The sequence below is a fragment of the Saimiri boliviensis genome, chromosome 3 (assembly GCF_048565385.1).
Source record: "Saimiri boliviensis isolate mSaiBol1 chromosome 3, mSaiBol1.pri, whole genome shotgun sequence".
Lineage (NCBI taxonomy): Eukaryota > Metazoa > Chordata > Mammalia > Primates > Cebidae > Saimiri > Saimiri boliviensis.
The window spans coordinates 178,323,616-178,348,784 of NC_133451.1; the positions used below are offsets into that span (position 1 = coordinate 178,323,616).

Sequence of the window (25,169 nt, forward strand, 5' to 3'; positions counted from 1 at the left end):
TTGGTAGATTTGCTTTCACATTCGTCTTTAGTTTACTAGGAATTGATTGTTGTGAAAAGCATAGGGTAGGCGTTTAACCGGATACATTCTCACCTGTGCTGAAGAATTTGCTCTTTCTCCAGCCATCTGCAAATTTCTTTAGATATTTAGTATCTTTGTGGGATCTATTTTGGGTATGCATCAATTTCTCTAGCCTTGTACCAGTATGCTACTGTCTTAATTACTATACCTTTCTAATATCTTGCTATCTTATAGAACAAACCCCACTCCTTCCTAACATTATGTTAGTTTCCTTCCTCAGGTGTACCCTGGCTATTCTTAGCCATTTTTTCCCTCCACACAATTTTGAATCAGGTTGTTAAATTCTGTATCAAACAAACAATTAAAAACCAGGAACCTGTCCTTGCTTTAGCCGCACATATATACTAAAATTGGAATGACACAAAGAAGATTAGCATGGCCTCTGTGCAAGGAAGACATGCAAATTCAAGTGTTCTGTATTTTTTAATGTGGCACATATACATCATGGAATACTATGCAGCCACAAAAAAAGAATGTGTTTATCTTTTCTGCAGGGACATGGATGAAGCTGGAAACCATCATTCTCAGCAAACTGACACAAGAATAGAAAACCAAACACCGCATGTTTTCACTCATATGTGGGAGTTGAACAATGAGAACACATGGACACAGGGAGGGGAGCATCACACACTGGGGCCTGTTGGGGGTGGGGGAAAGGGGAGGGAGAGCATTAGGAGAAAGACCTAATGCATACTGGGCTTAAAACCTAGATGACAGGTTGATAGGTGCAGCAAACCACCATGGCACGTGTATATCTAAGTAGCAAGCATGCACGTTCTACACATGGACCCCAGAACTTAAAGTGAAAAACCAAAAACAAAAAGAACAACAAAAAACCCAGAAACCTGTTGGAATTTTAGCTAGACTTATATTAAATACTGATTAATCAGGGAGTCATGACTTTCCAGTCTGTCAGACTTCAAGCATGGCATGTGTCTTCATTTATTTGGGCCTTTAAAAATGTCTTTCATTGGCTGGGCATGGTGGCTCACGCCTGTAATCCCAGCAGTTTGGGAAGCCAAGGCAGGCAAATCACCTGAGGTCAGGAGTTCAAGAACAGCCTGGCCAATATGGGGAAACACTATCTCTACTAAAATACAAAATATTAGCTGGGCATGCTGGAGGACACCTAAAATCAATCCCAGCTACTTGGGAGGCTGAGGCAGGAGGATCGCTTGAACCCGGGAGGTAGAGGTTGCAGTGAGCCAAGATTGTGCCACTGCACTTCAGCCTGAAAGACAGAGCGAGAGTCGGTCTCAAAAAAAAAAAAAAAGTCTTTTAATAACGCTTTATAATTTTCTTTTTTTAAAAAAAAGGAAGGAAAAAGAAAGAGGAGAAACGCTATATGGAACCATTTCTGACTTGAGAGATTGACCAATGAAATGGATGTCATTCAGCCTGGCAATACAAATCCCCAACTCAGGACAAATGGAAAATTAGTCAGTTTTTCTGAATTGCTCTAAAACTCGCTAGCTCTCCCAAGCAATTTCCAACACAGCGGTGTTTTTTTGTTTTGTTTTTCTGTCTTGGCTTTCCCACTAGATTTTATGCTCTATCGGGTTCCTGCTCACACCTCTCAGAACCCACCACAAGATTATAGTCACACGGCAGTCATCCAACAAATACCTATTTTAGTCCCAAAGGTAACCATGATAATCAGCCTACTAATCTGCTCATTTTCACTTTTAAAGATTGCTACACGAAGTCGCATCTAAATGAAATTTTAGGACCAAAGCAAACACAGAGAATGAGAATTCCAGATGTCAGACCTTTGTAAAAACAGGAGGAAAGTAGGGAGTGGTGGTTCCATCAGGTCGGCAGAGATATGAAGTTGGACTGTGAACCTGCAAAAGCAGAGACACATGGATCAAATTCTAAGTATATAAATTGCTGAAAAGACCGGCTGAAGAAACCTTTCATTACGGCGACCGCCCCACTTGAATGAAACGAGTGAATGAGAGTATCGCTATACATCATTTTGCTCGTCTACTCTTACAGGATAGACATTGTTCAACGTCCACATTTCACATCTGTTACTCTTCTCTTTTCAAAAGAATATTCAAGGTAAAAGTTCCCTGGGTCCTTGGGGGATCCACAAGCTTTTAAATGCTATTACCAAATGGGTTTCTGCGTGTGGGACTTCCACACGGGTCTTTTTAAAAGTTCTTATAGACACTATATTTTATTTTTAAATACAGTTTGAATTCATTGCATAAAAGGCATTGGCTATGGGCAATGCAGGGTAAATTATCAGACCTCGACCTATCTTATTTAGCTTGTACTCTTTTTTGATATAGGGATTATGAGAAAGGAGAGAAAAGAAATTTTTTTTATTGATGTGCAAAAATCACAGGTGCTAAAATACCTATTTAATAGCATTCATCTCTGGAGAATATAAGGATATGAGAGTAGTGAAAGGAAAATATTTCTTTGTGTACTCTCCCTTATTTTTAAATAATCTGGATTTATTCACTTATATAAGTGGTTGTTAGCTTCTTAACCCAAGATGATGGTGGTCTGGTATCTTGTATCTAACTATGCCACAGGACATCATGAAGAACTTCGGTAGAGCAGTAGAGATGCTAGGATGGTAACAGAGCTTATTCATCACTGGAAGACTTTACAGGCCTGTGATTCAAGAGGTCTGGGTTTCACTTTTCACTGTCTTTTTATGTCCCCAGGATATGTGAATACTCTTACAGTATCAATATTTACTCTATGCCAGGGACTGTTCCAAGTGTCATATGAAGATTAACTCACTGGATCTTCAGGACAAACCTATGAGATACAGGGTGTTAACATCTTCATTTTATAGATGAAGAAACTAGGCACAGAAGGGTCACATCATTTGTTTAAGGTCCCTCTGTTAGGAAGTGGGTGGAACTGGGATTCGAAGCCAGGCAGTCTTGACATCACATTGCCTGCAATAATAAAGTGGTAAGAGTTTCTCTGGGTGCTTCATTCTCCCAACTATAAACATGAGGTAAATTACCTTCTATTTCATGTCTTTGTAGAATTTAATCCACTTAAAAATGCATTCTTTACATGACTATGGTACTGACATAAGCAGATGTGTGTATCTTTCTATATCCTAGGCTTCTGTCTTACACCTAAATCTATTCTGTCGCATTCAACAAGTGTTTCACGTGTAACTTTCCTCCCCCTCAGACTAGTTCATAAACTGGGGTTGGGGTGGGTGACATTTCGTTCTCCTGCCATGAAATGCCTAGCATAATACTAAGCACTCCAGAAATATTTATCAATATTTAAACATCAAAAAATGCCCATGGATTTAATTAAGTATTTCTATAAATTCCACTCTGCTTAAGGGGTTTAAAGGAAATATGTATTATATATGCCATCTCTGAGTAACTGATACTGGTTGATTCAAGGCTTATGGACCCAAATGTCTTCTGTCTACTGTTTGTGTTTTCCACATATCAAGAATATGTATTAGCCTTTATAGTGACTAAAACACCCCTGAGCATTCAATAGGTAATAAAGACGGAGGGATGGTGATACTCGTCTGACATACTCATGACTTGGAACGAATTTACATGTCAAGACTGTGGGGAAAACCTTTCTGTGAGTGTTGTCTTTGAACATATTCATTAAATCATGATTTAGAGACATCCAGATACAATGGTTTTATACTTTTTTTTTTAAATTCATGTTGTTGGTGTTTGCAGAGTAAACCCATTACAATTACTTTCCAGTAGTTTACATTATTGTTCTTTCATGGCTATAGCAGTCTTACAATAAAATAAAAGCAAGATCAAAAAGCATGGTGAAGTCAAGGAATCTGAGTTGTTTTTCTTATTTGTTTAGCTTTTAGGAGTGGGAAAGCTTTTTGTTGGTATGCAGACTTTTCTTATCTTTTAATTTGTTTTAACTGAGCTAATGAATTTGGCTAAATAAAAGAGCACACACATGTGAGGGAATAATCAAATCGTTACAGCCAGAACAGATGCCATTTTATCAGATTATTAGCTGGTAGAGAAAGAAATTCCCAATGGAAAGGCAAATTGTTGACTAATCAGTGATGTGGCTTTAGTTAAAGATTATTTTTAGTGAACTGAAAGAAGAAACATTACCTACAATTTTCTTTGCTCCCAATTTTGTGTCCACTTAGAAAATATTTCAAGGGAGTATACTAGTTAGAATCAAAGTCGTATTCTTCAGATCCACAAGTTTACTGATGAGTTGGACTCCTTACGGACCCTGGCTTAAGGCACACTTACCTGCTGCACAGGGACAGATAATGGTTGAATCACAGCCGTGGTCACCCCTGTCTTTGGAGATGATGATCCTATTGTCAAGGAGACAGAAGTTGTTTTCTTTTGAGCTCTGGAAAATAGAAGGTGAGGGCTTAGTCAGAATTCTTTTTAAATTTTTAAATTTTTTTTAGCAGAGATAATTCTTTGAAACATTTCAACAGAAAAGCTGGGTATCTTTTTGTATACTCAATCCACTTCAACTGTAATTGCTTCCGCAATGGGAATGCATAATCTACAGCTAGAATAGCTGTGGTCAGTATGTGCATGTGCTTTATAGACATTTAGCAAAACAAGTACATGAGTAAAAGAAAAGTGACTAGATGTAACTGAGACACTGTTGAAGACGCTAAAGTATTAAACTTGAAAATCCTAAGAAAATATTTGGAAAAAATCCTATCTTTATTAATAAGCAGATATTTGAAATGTTTAGGGTTAGGGTCCTATATTTAACTCAAAGTTGTTAGTCTATTTTAAGTCTAGCAGCTGTTCTTTGTTCTGGTTTCTAATTTTGTTGTCAGAATCTTGGAATTTTTGTGTTTTCTTAGTGCATGTAAGTTAGTAAGGTATTCAGAAAAGACAAGAAGAGTTGGTTTCTAGGCCCAGCTTTGCCAAGTAGCTGGCTGTGAAATCTGAAGCAAGCCATGCAACTTCACTAAACTTGAGGTCTTCATCAAAAATCAGGGGTGGTAGAATAATCTTATAAGGTCCCTTTAGCATCACTGATTATTTGATGGATATAATTTTTATGTACATACTATCAGATAAAATACATTGATTAGAACAGACTCAGTATTTATGGACTTTTCTATAACACAAATTTCTGGTAGATTTATTTTTGCAAACTAATTAAGATATTAACATTTTAAATAATTGGTAGGTCTTTGTAGGAAGAACTAACTTTTGTGAATTTCAGGTACAAGCTCTAAATAGAAATAGATTGTATTCAAATGAAAACCTACTTCTGGCCTAATTAGATGTTTTCGAACTTGCATAAATAAATTGGCCCTCACAGTTTAGTAATGATTTAATTGATTTTCTCTTAATGTGACTTCTCTTTCCATACATTTATAAGTTAGATGGCTGTCTTTGAAGCTAACATTGTATATAGTAAAATTCTGGCCTATCAATGATAAAATGCAGACTTCAAAATTCAAATTTACAAGTTAAAAATTGGGTTTGGGCTGGGCATGGTGGTTCATGCCTATAATCTCTCCCGACACTTTGGGAGGCTGAGACAGGAGGATTGCTTGAGTCCAAGAGTTTCGGACAAACCTGGACAACACAGTGAGATCCTATCTCTACCAAAAAATAAAAAATAAAAAAAAGATTAGCCAGGTGTGGTGGTGCATGCCTGTAATACGAGCTACTTGGGAGGCTAAGGTTAGGGGACCACTTGAGCCTGGGAGGTCAAGGCTTCAGTGAACCATGTCGTACCACCGTACCTTAACTTGGGTGACAGAGAGAGACTCTGTCCCAAAACAAACAAACAAACAAACAAACAAAAAAACCCTGTGTTCCAACTTCAGTATTTGATCTCTGATTAACATCAGTTGACTTTTTTCTTCAAAGCACAGCAAGAATAGTTTCCTACCCAACCATTCTGTTGCCATTGTTACTAGATAATTGATGGAATTGTAGGCACTTACTGTGGCATAGCTCCAGCTTTTGATTTGAAAGCTAAACTTTCACTGTCGGAATCTGTTGAACTGGCACCTAGGAAAGCATTCAAGATAATGGTAAAGTTAAGATGTCAGTGTTATCTATAATAATTGCAAATAATTATAGTCCCCTTAAGCAAAATAAAATACAAAGTCTTTTTGACCGAAACACACAATAAAATAGAGTGATTCAGGCTCAGACCATTTTTTAATTTGTACTGTTTCTTCAGAAACTTATTTTTAAAAAGTACTACTATGTATATATTTCTTCAAAACAATATAATTTTAATGGCATATTTATTATTAGTTTCATTTTTATCACTGTGGTCAGCACAACTGTATTTTTAAATGGCTAAAAGCTACGAAATAAAGGTGTATGTCTGTGTCTGTGTGAAGAACACCATGCTTTTAAACTGTAACCTTCTACAGAGATTGCAGGATAAGGACTGATAATGTCTTTATTACTCATTAATCAGAAGATGCTTTCTGGCTCTTGGGTACAATTGGGTATGATAGTGGTTCTGTTCTTGAATAAGAGGGCCTTTGATTTTGGATCATGGCTTCCCAGATTCACTTGCATTATTACTGTTCTTAAATAAAGGAGGGACTTACCAGATATTTAGTCAAAAGGTAAACTGCAATCAGATTTTGATGTTTACATATTTCATGTCAAGAGATTTTAGGTGACAGACTTAAAAAAATTGCAAGGGTTCAAAGATAAGTGGTACCTTCCTAAATCCCATTCCCAAGTACCATATTATGTCTGGGTGTGTATTGTTCCAGGTAAGTTTTCTTTTTTTTTCTTTGAGATGGAATCTTGCTCTGTCACCCAGGCTGGAGTGCAGTGGCACAATCTTGGCTCACTGCAACCTCCGCCTCCTGGGTTCAAGCAATTCTCCTGCCTCAGCCTCCTGAGTAGCTAAGATTACAGGCATGTGCCACCATGCCCTGCTACTTTTTTTTTTTTTGGTAGAGATGGGGTTTCACCATGTTGGCCAGGCTGGTCTCTAACTCCTAACCTCAACTGATCTGCCCACCTTGGCCTCTCAAAGTGCTGGGACTACAGGCGTGAACCACTGCACACGATCCAGATAAGTTTAATACAGCATATCAACATATTTTCATTTATGTACCTATTTATACAAGTGGATTCACGTCATGCACACTTTGCATTTGGCTATTCTTGCCTATCAGCAGATTTAGAATATGTCCATTCACTCCATTCTCTTGGATAGCTGCCTAGTATTCTTCCAGTGACTCCACTGCAAAATGTTTTCCAGTCTTTTATTGACGTTGAAAACAGTCATGTTTAGGTAACTCTGCTGGAATGTCTGCTGTCCCTTCCTATTCATTTCTGTATCTAGCATCCAGTGCAGGCTTTCTTCACCTGGTTCCTGGACTACCACAATGCATTCTTGTCTTCCCATCTCCTCCTTCTCAAATTCATCTTTGCCCTTCCTATGTCGGGCTGATTTTCCTAGAGCATGCTTTCCCTGTTAAAAAACGAGATGATTACAGTCTCTACTCAGTACATTAAAAATCCCAAATTTGTCATTTAATGACTCTCATAATTTCCAACTTCATTTTCTAGCTATATTTGCCAGAACTTTTTGGACTTCAAGTTATGTAACCCTAATTCAGAGAGTTGAATTCTCTCGCACACCTAATGTGTGCACTCCATAGGTAAGAAAGGGATACGTAGTGAAGAAGATACACACACACACACACCCCACACACACCCCACACCCATACTCACTCCACCACACACACACCACACTCCTCCACACCCCACCAGACACCACACACACAGCCCACACCCATACTCACCCCACCACACACACACCACACACTCCCCCACACCCCACCACATACCACACAAAGACACACCACACCCATACTCACCAAACACACCACACACTCCCCCACACCACACCCATACTCACCCCGCCACACACATACCCCTACACCGTACCGCACACCACACACCACACCCATACTTAATCCATCACACACTCACACCAAACACTCCCCCACATCCCACCACACACAACAGACACACCACACCCATACTCACCCCACCACACACACACATCACACTCCCTCACACCCCACCACACATCACACACCACACCCATACTCACCCCACCACACAGTCACCCCACCACACATACACAACCATACCCCACCACACACACATACACACACACTGCACCCATAGTCACTCCACCACACACACAACCCACACACACCACACTCATACTCACTCCACCACACACACACCCCCACACTACACCCAAACTCACCCCACCACACATATGCACACACACACAACCCACACACACCACACTCATACCCCACCACACACATACACTCCACACCACACCCATACTTACCCCACCACATACAGACACCACACACCCTACACCTCCCACACACCCCACCACATCCATATCCCACCACACACACAGGCACACACACACAAACCACACACACCACACCCATACCCCACCATACACCACATCACACCCATACCCCACCATACTCACACCACACCATACCCACACACTCACATACACCACAGGCACACACACACCATACCCACACCCATACCCATCACGTATCCCCTGCCCCCCCTACACACACCCGCCCTTGTGAGGACACAGAAGAGAAATAAGCACAATACAGTGGTGAGTGAAGCAAGAAAATCATGGCACAGGGGAGGGGCACAGGCGGTGATGGGGCTTCCTGGGGGTTTGCAATTTTAAGGATGGTGGCAAGGAAGGCTCCCCCAAGACCAGAGGAGGTGGGGCCTCTCTCCCTGCTTATTTTCCTCGCCTGGACATGCAGTCGTAGCGTTCACTCCCTAGGAAACGCCCCTCCAGCCTTTTCTTGATTCACTATCTTCTCCAGGCAGCCCCGGCACTGTTCTGTGCTCTTGCTCTGAACTCTCAGCGTTCTTGCTGACAGCACTCATGTCACCTCGAGTATCACACCTGCTGGAAAATGACCGGTTCCCTGAGGGCTGACACGGGGTTAGGAAGGGAATCACCGATTTTTGAGTAAGTACTGGGTGCCTGGTGTCTGCTGGGCACTTCATCTCATTTAATCATCCTCATAATGAACCTCACTGCAAAGTGAGTTATGTCCAATTTATAGGTAAGGAAACCAAGGAACCAAGAGGTGAAGTACTTGGCAGAAGGTCATGTAACTAGAAAGCGGTGGTGGCGGGCAAAGCACTCCCGTGGCTGAGCCTCACGGTCTGTGTCCTTCCCCTGCACCGCATGGCCTGGGTGCCCAGCCTCGTGCCTGGCTCACAGGCGTCTTCCAGGCTTCTGCTGGAATGAAGAAAGAGAGCTGGGAGATGGTGAAGCTTGTCTGGGACGCGGCGCAGCTCGGGCAAGGAGGGAAGAGCAGCAGGCGGGGGGCGGAACGGGAGGCAAATCTAGAAGCTCAGGCAGGACCTGGCGCTGGGCTGACTGGTTTGAACCCGGTCACAGGGGACTGGGAAGAGTCAGCGTGCAGGATTCACTGGCAGGACTGTAGGGACACAAACAGGGCAAACGACGGACCAGCAAAAACAAGTTACGGACACGGAGAAAGTTCTCCCTGGATGAGGCGGCGTGGGGAGCTGAGAGACAGAGGAAAAACCAGTGAAGGCGATCAGAAGGTCGGGGGGACCCGAGAGACCATTTTATTGGAATCATAAAAGCATTTAGAAGGGGAGGATGGCGAAAATCATATGGAACTTATCACAGATACTCTCGAGGTAGCCAAAAACGGGGGGAGAGGAAACAGCCACTTATCACCTGATTCCAAATGTTTAAATCACTAAAAAAAAAAAAAAAAAAAAATCCCTTCTGATGACCTCTCTTTAGAAAGCCATTCTTGCTACTTTTTTTCCGGCTGATTTTCAAAGGAAGAAGGGTCCAAAAAAATGGGTGCCCCCCAATAAGCAGACATTTGCTAGCTTTTGCACACCTGTCCAACCCTTGTGAAATCTCAAAGTCGCCTTGTGTCTCAGGTTTCAAAGCAGCTCTGGCAGACGGGGTGATCAAATCTTCCCCTCTGTGCCAGCCAGTTCCCTGCCTTCCCCTGGAGCAATTCTCCCTCCCTCTCGCACTCTCTTCCCCCTTCAGTCATCTGCTTTGTACCTGCTGGTCAGGAAAAAACAAAACAAAACAAAACAAAACACTGCGGAGTCCCAAGTTCACATCTTTCTCCGTATTTATTAACCATCACTTTCAGTTTTGGATGTAGGTGCCAGCATGAAGGCGCTGCATGCTCTAGCCCTTGTAGTTACCATCATCTGTTCACCTCACATTCACCTCCTCAGTGTTAACTTCTCCTATTCTGCCTCCCACACAGAGTGAAGCAATCACATGCTGACGATCGAGCTCCAGGCTTTGGCCAGTAGAAGTGTCACAAAAATGAGTCTCCTGCCTTGACTTTAAAAGGTGCTCCCTTTTCATTTTAAAAACCTACCCAATTTAATACGTTTTTGGGGGAAAAGACCCAGGAAATACACGGAAGCAAAAATGAGGGGTAAAAAAATCACCTGGAATACCACCACCCATATATTATTGGAGTACATTCTTCCAAAGTTTATCTCTGTGTACATAGGCAATGCTATGTATACTGTTCAATTATTGCTTTTTCTCCCACTTAATACTTGCAAAATGCCTTTATGTGTCAGTAAACAAATAGGCACTTCATGATTTTCTAGTGGTTGCTTCAAATTCGTTTGTGTGAATTTACCATCGTTTTATCATTCCGATATTATTGGATATATCATTATTTCCGTTTTTTACATCTCCCAAGAGATATGCATAAAATCATAATATATCAAAATGTGCATTTCCCTATACTCATGAAAATGCTATGTTGTAATTGTTTTTATTTTTGTCTATTTAATATCTTCCTAGAAAAAATGTATTTCTGAGTAAAAGTAAACTAGATGTGAATCATATAGCTTCAACTTCAAGAAATAAGATGTCTTCACAGAGGTGCATATCAATCATTAAAAAATACATATTACATATAATATATAAATAAAATATATAACCACATAAAAATAAGCATAATTTATATGTTTACTATATATACGTATTATATATTATGGTTCTATTATGGAGTTTATCCTTTTACACATATTTTGCCTTTCAACATTTGAGGAATAAATACACTCTTTCACTTCCATTACTTACTTCTTTCCCTCTCTTTTAAATCAGTTGCTGTAATTACCAATACAGCAAGAATCATTCACAGATCAGAGTAACTGAAGCAATATCAGTGACACATAACTTGATAAATGGTGAATAACTACAAAGGAATTAAAATGCTTTTAAAGAATGTTTAATGACATGGGTAGATGTTTGTGACAGAATAGGTTAAATTTAAAAATATAGGGTTCAAAAGAATACATACAGCAAAATAGAAGTACTCACATGTAGGAAAAAGACTGGAAACATAAAAATATTGAGTGACTGTCATAAGGCAGAGGGATTAAACATGCTTTTCTATTTCTATTTCTATTTATTTATTTATTTATTTATTTATTTATTTATTTATTTATTTATTTATTTATTTGAGATAGAGTCTTGCTCTGTCGCCCAGGCTGGAGTGTAGTGGTGCGATCTTGGTTCACTGTAACCTCCACCTCCTGGATTCAAGCAATTCCCCTGCCTCAGCCTCCTGAGTAGCTGGGACTATAGGCACGTGCTAACATGCCTGGCTAATTTTTTGTATTTTTAGTAGAGACAAGGTTTCACCGTTTTAGCCAGGATGGTCTTGATCTCCTGACCTCATGATCTGCCCGTCTCAGCCTCCCAAAGTGCTAGGATTACAGGCGTGAGCCACCGTGCCTTGCCTTTATTTTTATTTTTTGAGACAGGATCTTACTCTGTCGCCCAGGCTGGAGTCCAGTGGTGCCAACACAGCTACTTCAGCCTTGACCTGCTGGACTCAAGCGACCCTCCCACTTCAACCTCCTAAGTAGCTGGGACTACAGGTGCACACCACCATGCCTAGCTATTTATTTTTTTTAATTTTTTTTAGAGATAGGGTCTCACTATGTTGTTCCGGCTGGTCTTGAACTCTTGGACTTAAGTGATTCTTCTGCCTGAGCCTCCCAAAGTGCTGGGATTATAGGCACTTGCCGTCATGCCTGCCTTACACGTGATTTTTATATCTTCTTTTTATCTGTACATTTTAGTTTAAAAAAAATATAAATATGGCTGGGCATGGTGGCTCACACCTGTAATCCCAGCACTTTGGGAGGCCAAGGTGGACAGATCACCAGGTCAGGTGTTCAAGACCAGCCTGGCCAACATGGTGAAACCCTGTCTCTACTAAACATACAAAAAATAGCTGGGCGTGGTGGCAAGTGTCTGTAATCCCAGCTACTCAGGAGGCTGAGGCAGGAGAATTGCTTGAACTCGGGAGGCAGAGGTTGCAATGAGCCGAGACTGCACCATTGCACTCCAACCTAGGAGACAGAGTAAGACTCCATCTCAAAAGAAAAAAAAAAAAAAAGAAAAGAAAAGAAAAAAAAGCGTATTTTAAAATAATAATAATGGCCTATGGCATGTGCTAGGCACCACTCCAGTGGATTAACTCATTCAATCTTTACAACAGTCTAATTTTCTCCAGATAAAGAAACCAAAGCATAGAGCCGTCATAAAATATCATGAAAAGTTATTTTAAAATAGATAACATGAAGAACCACCAAGCTGTGCTTAAACTCATTTAGCTTTTCTTCGAAAGTTTTCAAAACCCATTGAATGGAATCTATGCCTAGGGAGGCATGGCAGCGGTCCTGGCACCAAGGGCTTTACCCTATGTGATTACCAGGAGCAATCCCACATTTCACATCACAGCATGCTTCACAGGGCCACTTCAGAGGGGCTGACATTTCATCTGATTATTTGTAGCCCTGAGAGCCTGTGTCAAACAGAACCTGCCAATCTGTATCATGCTGGTTCCCTTCCCCACCTTTTTCTTCTTTTTCTTTTATTATTCTTTAAGTTCTGGGGTACATGTGCAGAAAATGCAGTGTTGTTATATGAGTATACACGTGCATAGTGGTTTGCTGCATCCATCCCCCCATCATCTACACTAGGTATTTCTCCTAATGTTATCCCTTTCCAATCCTCCCGCCCCCTGCTATCCCTCCCCTAGCTCTCCACCCCCTAAGAGGCCTTGGTGTGTGATGTTCCCCTCCCTGTGCCCACGTGTTCTCATTGTTCAACACCCACTTATAAGTGAGAACATGTGGCATTTGGTTTTCTGTTCTTGGGTTACTTTGCTGAGAATGATGGTTTCCAGCTTCATCCATGCCCCTGCAAAGGACATGAAATTTTTTATGGCTGCATAGTATTCCATAGTGTATATGTGTCACATTTTCTTTATCCAGTCTATCATTGATGGACATTTGGGTTGGTTCCAAGTCTTTGCTATTGTAAACAGTGCCACAATAAACATATGGATACATGTGTCTTTATAATAGAACGATTTATAATCCTTTGGGTATATACCCAGTAATTGGATTGCTGTGTCAAATGGTATTTCTATTTCTAGATCCTTGAGGAATCGCCACACTATCTTCCACAATGGTTTAACTAATTTACGCTCCCACCAACAATGTGAAAGCATTCCTATTTCTCCACATCCTCTTCAGCATCTGTTGTCTCCTGATTTTTTAATGATCATCATTCTAACTGGTGTGAGATGGCATCTCAATGTTCCCCTCCTTTCTCGTGCTGCCCTGCCCTCCTCTCCACCTGACCCCAATCCTCTTTATCCACAAGGTCTGGTCTAATCCAGCTTTCTTCAGTCCACATTTCAGGGGCACTATCTTGCCCTCTTTGGAGCTCATAAAGCTATTAACAGTCCGTGTAATTCATTTTATAATCACACAGGGAAGCAGTAGTGGAAACTTGAGATGTCTGTATTTATTTCACATGTTTACATGGATCTTTCCTATTTATATAGGAAGTCCTTGAGAGGCTCTCTGCCAGCTAGTTCTTGAGCGTGCCCTTTCACATTCCATTTCTTTTCCCCATCTTACTCTCCTTCCTCCTGCATGCTCCATTTTTCTCTCATGCTATTTTCATCAGCCTGTAAACATATTCTACTAACTCCTGCCTGAAAACACACACACTGTGAAAACCAATCTTTTTGACCCCATGGTCCGTTCCAGATACCAGCCCCTATTCCTGTTGTTGGTTAAGCAAAATTTCTCCAACAAATATCTGTTATTTGCTGCTTCTCTTTCCATATTTCACAAAATTTTCTCAACCAGTACCGTCTGACCTTTGACCCTGTTCAGATTCATGCAGCTCGTTCCTCTTGTTAAAATCGCTGACAACGCCCACTGTTGCTTGACCCCAGTGGTTTGCTGTTGGCCCGCATCTGATTGGATCTCTCAGGAGACACAGCCCGCAGCCCCCTCTTCTGGAAACTCTCTCTTGCGTTCCCTTAACCCATTCAGTCTGGTATCTCTTGTACCCTAGGGGCTCTTCCTTCTTATTCTTGTTTGCTGGCAACTCCTCTTTCAACTTCAACAGGCAGGAGTTGAGACTCAGACCCCCTCCTTGTCCCCATGCCCTCTTCCCCCTAGCTGATCTGTCTGGAGCTGTGTCCAGTCCCACAGCTTTGGTTACCATCTATATCCTGATGCTCTCCCAATACAGCATTCTCACCCTGTGCTCTAGACATCTGTGTTTATGTCTGCAACTACCGACCTGACACATCTGTGTGGCTAGCTAAGCAGAGATTTCAAACACAGAGTGTTCAGGCCGGGCACGGTGGCTCATGCCTGTAATCCCAGCACTTTGGGAGGCTGAGATAGGTAAGTCACTTGAGGTCAGGAGTTTGAGACCAGCCTGGCCACTGTGGCAAAACGCTGTCTCTACTAAAAACACAAAAATTAGCAGGGTGTGGTGGCTCATGACTGTAATCCCAGCTACTCAGAAGGCTGAGGTAAGAGAATCGCTTGAACCTGTGAGACAGAGGTTGCAGTGAGCCAAGATCGTGGCACTACACTCCAGCCTGGGTGACAGAGTGTGACTCTGTCTACACACACACACACACACACCCCACACAGAGTGAGCCGAGATCACAGCACTACACTCCAGCCTGGGTGACAGAGTGTGACTCTGTCTACACACACACACACACACACACACACACCCCACACAGAGTGAGCCGAGATCACAGCACTACACTCCAGCCTGGGTGACAGAGTGAGACTACATCTCCAAACACACACACACACACATACACACACACACACACACACAGTGAGCCGAGATCATGGCACTACACTCCAGCCTGGGTGACAGAGTGAGACTCCATCTCCAAACACACACTCACACACACACACACACACACACACACAGAGTGAGCCGAGATCATGGCACTACACTCCAGCCTGGGTGACAGAATGAGACTCCATCTCCAAACACACACACACACACACACACACACACACACACACAGAGTGAGCTGAGATCATGGCACTACACTCCAGCCTGGGTGACAGAATGAGACTCCATCTCCAAACACACACACACACACACACACACACACACACACACACACACACAGAGTGAGCTGAGATCATGGCACTACACTCCAGCCTGGGTGACAGAATGAGACTCCATCTCCAAACACACACACACACACACACACACACACACACACACACACAGAGTGAGCTGAGATCATGGCACTACACTCCAGCCTGGGTGACAGAATGAGACTCCATCTCCAAACATACACACACACACACACACACACACACACACACACAGAGTGAGCCGAGATCATGGCACTACACTCCAGCCTGGGTGACAGAGTGAGACTCCATCTCCAAACACACACTCACACACACACACACACACACACACACAGAGTGAGCCGAGATCACGGCACTACACTCCAGCCTGGGTGACAGAGTGAGACTCCATCTCCAAACACACACACACACACACACACACACACACAGAGTGAGCCGAGATCACGGCACTACACTCCAGCCTGGGTGACAGAGTGAGACTCCATCTCCAAACACACACTCACACACACACACACACACACACACACACAGAGTGAGCCGAGATCATGGCACTACACTCCAGCCTGGGTGACAGAGTGAGACTCCATCTCCAAACACACACACACACACACACACACACACACACACACACACAGAGTGAGCCGAGATCATGGCACTACACTCCAGCCTGGGTGACAGAATGAGACTCCATCTCCAAACACACACTCACACACACACACACACACACACACACACACAGAGTGAGCCGAGATCATGGCACTACACTCCAGCCTGGGTGACAGAGTGAGACTCCATCTCCAAACACACACACACACACACACACACACAGAGTGAGCCGAGATCACGGCACTACACTCCAGCCTGGGTGACAGAGTGAGACTCCATCTCCAAACACACACACACACACACACACACACACACACAGAGTGAGCCGAGATCATGGCACTACACTCCAGCCTGGGTGACAGAGTGAGACTCCATCTCCAAACACACACACACACACACACACACACACACACAGAGTGAGCCGAGATCATGGCACTACACTCCAGCCTGGGTGACAGAGTGAGACTCCATCTCCAAACACACACACACACACACACACAGAGCATACTGAAACCACAGCACTCAATTCCTTGTCCCCTAACGCTGCTCCTCCCCCGTCTTCCTCATTTCACAGATCGGCAACACTGTCCTCACAAGCAGTTTAGCTGAATCCACAGAGTCATCCCTGATTCCTTTCACCCCCTCGCCTCCACACGGAACCACTGCAGGGCTTTTGGACCCACCTCCGAGCCCAGCTCGAATCTGACTCACTCTGCCATCTACTCCGTGTCCTCCGGACACACCTGTGTCTCTCCTGTGTCCTGCCGAAATAGGCTTCTACTGGTCTCCCCAATGATAGGCCAAAGTGTCACTTAAAAAACATGAATCGTTTGAACCCTCCATGATTCTCAATTTTATTTAGCCAAACTAACAGTGATTAGTCCCTGTGTTCCGCGTACCCAGCTGTGGCCCAAGCCTCTGAGCTACATCCGTCTGATGTTCCAGTTACCCTGGACTCCCTCCTGCTCCTTGGGCACATCTGACTGTCCTCACCAGGGCCTCTGCATCTGTCCCCTTGGTCTGGAGCACTCTTTCCCCAGTCTTCCCTACTGGCTCCTTCTCAGGCTCCTGTCTGAGACCGCATGTCATCCTTTTGGTGTGGTCTTCCTGATGACCATGTCCCATCAGCCACCTTGGTTTCCTCTGCAGCACTTGCTGCTGCCTTACCAGCTGACTGGGTTATATGCTCCCCTTCGGGAGTGTTAGTGGAACAAGGGCAGAGGCCTGCTTTTTCGCTGCCTTGTGCTTCGCAGTGAACCGCTGCCTCCCTTCCAGTAGTCACCCACTATATTCTTGAGAGTGACCAAAAAGTGCGCAATTGTATGTCCTGAAAAGCGCTGTGCTCAGATCCTAAATTCTGTGACCAGATGAAGGTGAGGAACTGTAGCTGCCCCAGTGGTCATGAGTTTATTTGCATTTTATGCTGGAGGTCGAGGGCACATTCAGGAGTCTGACTCCCTACGTTTGAATCCTTGACTCCCAGGTGTTTGTGTGTGTCTGTGCACATGCATATAGGTGCCATCTTGGTCATCACTTAGCCTCTTAAAACTTCACTCTCTTCAACTATAAAATGGGGTGATTTTAAGTTTTCACATGAGTGGAACCATGCAGTGTTTAACTTTCTGTTTAAAAAATTGATGTCATAGAAGTAGAAAGCAGAACAGAGGCTGAGAGGAGCTGGAGAGGAGATGGAGAAGGGAGGATAGGAAGAGACCATTTAAAATGACAGCTGTAACTGTTAAAAGGAATACGTTCCACTGTTTCATATCACTATAGGATGACTATAGTTCACAATAACACCTTATATGGTCTTAAATAGCTGGAAGGGGGAATATCAAGTGCTCTCAACACAAAGAAATGATAAACATTTGAGATGATGGATATGCTAATTACCCTGATCTGATCACTATATGTAATACGTATCAAAATGTAACTACATTGGTAACAGAGATACCCAACAAGGTTGGATGTCTCAGTAAGTTCAGTGGTGTCATATGGAATGTGTACAATTATTATTTGTCAATTTAAAAAAATAAAAATTTTTTAAAGAGAGTGATTTTTGTAAGGATGAAATGAGATGATCTCTGTAAAAATGAAGAACAGGGCTTAAAGGGATGCTAGCCACTGTTCTGATGCTGTAACTTCTTTTGCATCATTCTAAAACTTGATGCATGATGAAACAGAGAAATTTAGACAGTTTCTAATTAGCAGGTTGTTAAACTTTTACAGAAGGCTTTGCTGATATTTTAATTTCAGAAACAAATTTTTCTACCCTCTGATAGAAGGCTGCCAATGGCTGCTGATGTAGTCATAACATGCTTCAGGAAGCACTTCCACAGGAATAAGGGTGACTCTAAGTTAGTGCTAGAATAAGTAAAATATAAAAATTTCTTACTTTGAGTCGTAAGTTGAGGCTAAGAATTTTTCTGAGCTTCCCTCCCACTTCACATAACTGTTCTTAGGGATAAAAACACTAAAATATTTTGTTTTTAAAAAAATTATTCATATTTCACAAGGCCAAGGAGCCAGCTTTCTAAAGCACTTTGTTAGGCTTAGCAGATTCAATTCTCACAACTCTTCATTCTTGCCATGCCCAGCTTCCTTACCCTCCCTTCAATTTATTTAAAGTCACGTATGATCTATCTAAAGTCAGAGATACCCAATCATGTTGGATGTCTCAGTAAGTTCAGCAATGTCACATGGAAAGCTGTGGACTGGAAGAAATACACTATCTCTGTTCAAGTCCTGAACATGGAAGATACGTGGCATATAGAACTAGAGGTATACTTTTCTCATATTCAGCACCTCATGCAGATGATTTGAAAGGACTGGCAGCTCAGAGGCTTTTATATAGGAGAACCACATTTAAAGTTAAAAATCAGTGTGGTGAGAGTTTGAGTCTATCTGAGTTAGATTCTGCAGCTGGTTTCAAGAGGCAATGATATATCTCATTTTATATTATATATAAGATTTTTATATATCATATATCATGCATTTAACTTTTATAAGTTCTTAAAATACTTTCAATTTCTCTTATACCACTTATTATATTAATTTATCATTTTATATTCTGGTGTTTTTTGTTTTGTTTTGTTTTGTTTTGTTTTTTTAGACTGAGTCTTGCTCTGGAGTCTCAGTCTGGAGTGCAGTGGTAGGATCTCAGCTCACTGCAGCCTCCACCTCCCAGGTTCAAGTGATTCCTGTGCCTCAGCTTCCTGAGTAGCTGGAACTACAGGCACCCACCATCATGCCCAGCTAATTATTGTATTTTTAGTAGAGATGGTGTTTCACCATTTTGGCCAGGCTGGTCTCAAACTCCTGACCTCAAGTGATCCATTCTCCTTGGCCTCCCAAAGTGCTGGGATTACAAGTGTGAGCCACCACACCTGGCATTTTTTTTTTTTTCAGTGTGCTTCTCTGCTGTTAGATTGAGAACTCCTTGACACCAGGGACTGTCTCTTAACCACATTTATACCTGCACCGTATGGTACTTAGTAGGGTCTTAATGTTGGTTAAATTAAGTTGATAGATTTTTACTTAAATCTAATGTGATTTCATTTAATATTTGTAGCATAGAAGCAGCACATCCCAAAATTTATCACATTTCTAATAATCTTGCAAGCAAATGAAGAATTTCAATTAAAATCACTCTATCTGAACTTGGAGACAAATCTGATCATCGTTTAGCAGACAGGATTTTTACAGAAATTTAAGTTCCCTTCACTGTATTCTAAGATGCCTCAAGAAGTTTGCTATATAACCCACCTGTGATAATACTGCTAACCCATTAGTGAAATTTTAAACATCTTTTTGTCATTCATTTTTCATTCATGCAGCACTTTAAAATACCTATCAGTATGAGAGAGTGGTTAATACCGGTCTTGGAGCAAGACTGTCTGGGTCAAAATTCTTGTGTGACTTTGAACACATTTCTCCTGCCTCTCTGGGCCTCAGCTGTAAAAAGGGAACACTAATAATACCTCTTAGGCGACGTCAAAGTGTAAATGATTATGTGTGTGTATGTGAGGATTTTATAAGTATCATGTAAGTATTCGTTGTTACTACATATGGAATGTTTGTTTTTGTTTGTATTAGCAGGAAAGGTGCCTTGAGGCACTCCAAGATGCTACCAAAGATACTGTGGAGGATGCTTTTGCTCAAAGTAAAGGGATATGCTTTTAGTCAATGGTAATAGTTACTTTTTATTTTTAAATTTTCCTCTTTTTTCTTTAAGAGATGGGGTCTTACTCTGTCTTCCAGGCTGGAGGGCAGTGGTGTCATCATGGCTCAATGTAACCTTAACTTCATGGGCTCAAGCAATCCTCCCTCCCCAGCCTCCAGAGTAGCTGGGAGTACAGGTACATGCCACTAGGCCAGGTTAACTTTAAAAAAGTGTTTTTTTGTTTTGTTTTGTTTTTAAGAGACAGGGTCTCAGTATGTTGCCCAGTCTGGTCTCAAACTCCTGGCCTCAAGAGATCCTCCTGCCTTGGCCTACCAAAGTGCTAAGATTACAGCCATGAACTACCTCACCTGGCCCTACTTTTAAAGCTATTTTTTGTGGGTCAGTTCTTGAAGGAGCTATAAATGGCAGCTCACATCTTGCCTTCTTCACCTTTACATAATGAAGATATGGGTGCTATTAAATGGTTTTTAAAAAGTGCAGATCTCAAGGATTTTAATATTCTTTCTGTATTTTAACTATTATTTTAAAAAGCAACCAATTAAGAGAGCACCCATCAATTTATGGATTTAGGAACACTATAAACATTACAGTGCTTTAAACACTTCCAAGTATTGCAAATTAATGGTATTGATCAAAACACAATAAAAATGTAAAATATAACGCTTTAATATCAAGTTTTCCAACTCCCTGGAGACTGAATCCTGTCAAAAATGAATTAATAGAACAACAGAAAGATCCCATCCTCTGCTTAACCCTCTTTAATACAACATGGATTCTTTAATATTCTCACCTCTCACAAGTTCATAGTACATTAAGCAGGAATAATGAAGTCTTAACAAAAGAGGCAACATTCTAGAATTTAGTAAAAATTAGAACATTAAAAGTATTCACTTAAAATTCATTTAAAGTAAAATGAATGAGTTCCTGAGTTAGTTACCATTTACCTTTGCTTGATATGGTACTTCAGTTATGTTCCCATGCTTCATTTACTAGAGAAAGATAAAAATAATTTGGATACCTTACATTTTAAATAATTCAAGTTAATGTAGTGGATACGTTCTACACTGAAAGGAACAAATGTTGGCATTGGAGATAGTTGATGGGTGCCTAACAGTTCCATTTCTAAAGGTTCTCAGGGAAATGAAGTTTGAATTAGAACACTGTTGTGCCATTTGCATTGGAAAGGCATATTCACACTCCCTAGGATACTGGAGTGATTAGAACATCAACACCCCTTTGTCCCCCATTACCAGGCTCCCTTCCTTACCTTCAATGAAGACCTCAGCAGATGTTGTGTCTGAGCCGCTGGGATTCGTGGCCAAACAGGTGTAGCGACCCGTGTCGTCCTCAAAGGCCTCTGCTATGACCAGGGTATGGAGGTCCGCACCCTCACAGTGGATCTGGATACCAGGAGCGTTGTGCAGTTCCTTCCCTTCACAGAACCATCTGCAGGCCAAACGGAGGTCAGAGCACGGGAGGGAAAGGAAACGGTGATGTTTAAAACAATTAAGCAGAAGCGAAGGCTGGGGCTACGCAAAACGGTGTTCAGTTGACTAAAAAAATCAGTGTCAGTGTTATTGATGGAAACTCTACAATTTAGACTGTGAAATTAATGACTAGATAATTCTCACAGGTTTTCTTTGTAAAGCACCTTGTACATTTTATCGACGCAAGTGATGCTGTCAAACTCAGAAAGACCATTTCAGTCATAAAAGAAACAGAAACTCAGTGTCGTAAAATGCTTGTAACAAATGCCTCCTACATTTATTACAATTTTATTATTCTTACCTAAAGAAAAATATAAAAGTAATATAAACATTATGCTCAAAAATGTTTAATATATGAACGGAAATTTATCATCATGTTAAAAAAAATCACAGGCAGCAATATTTTTGTTGACCTTTAAGACTTCTGATCAGCTGAGCAGTAACAGATTTAATGCCTTCCACATTTCTGATATTTACAAAACCTTCTAGCAGACCGCTTGGCCTCCAAGATGTGGAGAGATATAGGGGTTGTGCTCTAATTCATTCTTGCTGGTCAGCACTTTTCCTTTCCCAAACAATCAGGCCCTTCGTGTGGGAAACTACAGGCTGTCAGACTGAACACAGGTTCCCTCTCACTCTCTCTCCTCTTCCCCTAGTACCTCAGATTCTCAGTAACATCTGGTTGCCTTTACATTTTACCAAGAAACAAACATACAAACAAAACAAAACAAAGCCCAAAGCCACCCTAAAAAAGAAAAATTCCAAATGAGATTTATTATTAAATAAATGTGTAGAAATCTGTCACTTAGAACTAAAAGGATTGAATTCTCTGGAAAAATATTGTCCATTTAAGCTCTTCATTAGCACTTAGAGATTTTCTCTAAGTCTAATTTCGTATAAAATTACTTGGATTTCACATCCTTTTGTGAAAATGTGACATGGAAGACTAAGTCTTTTTTCTGTTTTGGGGGAAGAATGTAGGCTTTTGTCTAATTTAATTTGAAAATAGTTAATATAGCAAATGAGTTTGCTACTACTATGAGTATCAACCCTAGAAACCATACTAAACATTAAATATGTGATTATCACCAAAGAACAGATAAGACTTTGGGAATTAAAAGGCACATAATAACCAGCCAACTGAGTATTCTATGCCATGCAAGCCATATTATTTTCGAGGCACTTGAGCAGGGCAGTATTACTTGATTCCAAAGCACTGTGTGGTTTTCTTTGTTATCACCAAGTCTTCAAGGGCCTTCTGGCCCAGGGTCATCTTCCAGTCTTTTTTTTCTGTTATCTTTCCAAAGCCACAGTCCAGATCCTCACCCATCAGTACTAACTGTGGCTTTTGTGTTTCAATTGGTCCCTCCATCACCAGCAGACTATAAATTCTTTCTTCCTCTGCACACATGATTCCCTAAACTTCAGATCTGTCATTGTCTGCTTTCATACAACTTGGGCCCTATCGTTTTCTTACACTAATCCTCTGTTTCTGCCAAATATTTGCATGGACTTGCGGCTCCTTACATAGTCCTCAAATATTACCTGCCTACTTTTCTGTGCCCACATTTTCTTCTTTGAATTATCTCCTCACCCTCTTCATTAATCCCATCTAGGAACTACTCTTCCTTAAGATCAAGCTAAAGCCTTCTTCAACAGATAAAAATAAACTGAATATACACTTACAGAGCTTCTTCTATTTGTGAGGAACTGCATTACCTGCTACAGGTAATAGAAAAAATAATGCCTGCTAAACTCTGAAACTAGTTGAGTTTGTCTGTCTGCACTGTCAATTAGAGTATTTCTACCTTCCATAGAAAAGATATAAATCACCTCTTGGGAGAAAGTGAAGCCTGAAAAAAATGCAACCGAGGTTCAATAGAGAGAAGGATTCGTTTCTTTTGGTTAGATGTACTCCACAGGGAAACCTCTGCCAACTACCGAAGTGACTAGTGTCTTATCCTTTAACTTAGGGAACTTTCAGCCTGCAAGCCTACTGCCTGTTTTTATATGGCCCTTGAACTAAGAATGGTTTTTATACTTTTAAAGGTTTAAAAAAAAAATCAAAAGAAGAATAATATTTTGCGACATCAAGTTCACATTTTGGAGTCCTTAAATAAGGTTTTTTTGTGGGGGAAAACATAACCATGCTCATTCATTTACATATTGTCCATGGCTGCTTTTGCATTATAGGGACAGAGTTATAACATACTATATGGCCCTCAAAGCCCCCAATACTTAGTATCTGGGCCTTTATAGAGAAAGGTTGCCCACTCATGCTTTTTGCTACTCAAAGTGTGGCCCTGGAGCCAGCAGCAGAAGCATCACCTGGGGGCTTATTAAAAGTGCAGTATCTTGGCCCCTGCCCCGAATCTACTGAATTGGTTCAGATCCCCAGGTGATCACGTGCACCTAAAGCTTAAGAAGTGTTGGTCTGATATGTTCTGGACCAGAATGAACTGCCTTACAGAGTCTTGGCTTTCCATCTAGGTTGCTCACTTGTTAAACATAGCAACCATTTTTTTAAAAAAATAAATGTATATTGTATCGCTGGTCCACTGCATGCCAAAGCAGTAGAAATACTGAAAATTAAAAGGCATCCTTAATACATTAATGTGTCAAACATTGTGCTAAAACCTAGAGAGTAAGTTAATATAAGACGAGGCTGCTGTTATGGAAAAACTTACATTCCAGTAGGATAGAAAGGCCCATCAAGAGCTAATTTCAGTATAACATGGAAAATTAAGTACCATGGTTGTGATAAAGACAAGGGGCCAAATCCATCTATACCTTTAAAGGTCCAGCGTGGGCCTGTGATCGCAGAAACATGATTGTATCCTAGTATATTTCAATTAAGCAAAGCCATTAATTACTTGTACCCTTCATCAATGAATTTTCTACATCATTTCATGAAATATTTTTCTACATCATTTCATGAAATAATCATTAAATATACAGTCCTCCATTTAACAAAACAACCTTAAAGTTTCATCTCCTTGTACAGATGAGGAAGCTGAACTGGAAGCTAGATGACTTTCCTAAAGTCACAGTTGCACCTCTTTGCTCTGCCATTGCTAGTTCCAATATGCAAATGATACCAATCACAGTTCAAACACACATTGATCTAAATATTGGCCAGAAACTGTGCTGCCCTTTTTGTTTCTAGGGAGAGCCTGCCATCCAAATATTTGCAGGTTTTATTCCCCTCCTCCTCTTGGTTCACACCCTATGTTACCACATTTTCACACCATAGAACTAGTCACCTGACAGGCACTTACGTCAATAACTGACTTTCTGTGG

At 41.4% G+C, this 25,169-nt stretch overlaps 1 protein-coding gene and 1 non-coding gene across 8 annotated transcripts in view; one reads left to right on the top strand and one right to left on the bottom strand.

Annotated features, from left to right (window-relative positions):
- The window catches only part of PALLD (palladin, cytoskeletal associated protein), a 449,105-nt gene that overhangs the window by 240,214 nt on the left and 183,722 nt on the right, over window positions 1-25,169 (bottom strand). For all 7 annotated transcript variants that reach the window (XM_039479028.2, XM_039479030.2, XM_039479026.2 and 4 more), the window contains 4 exons: window positions 21,650-21,828; window positions 6,005-6,071; window positions 4,323-4,428; window positions 1,851-1,925 (listed from right to left, as the gene is read on the bottom strand). In XM_039479028.2, coding sequence (XP_039334962.2) covers window positions 1,851-1,925; window positions 4,323-4,428; window positions 6,005-6,071; window positions 21,650-21,828 — 427 coding nt within the window. The remainder of the gene's footprint in view (window positions 1-1,850; window positions 1,926-4,322; window positions 4,429-6,004; window positions 6,072-21,649; window positions 21,829-25,169) is intronic.
- On the top strand, window positions 404-505 carry LOC120367843 (U6 spliceosomal RNA). The gene has a single exon (XR_005582115.2). It is a non-coding gene; the product is annotated as a U6 spliceosomal RNA (small nuclear RNA).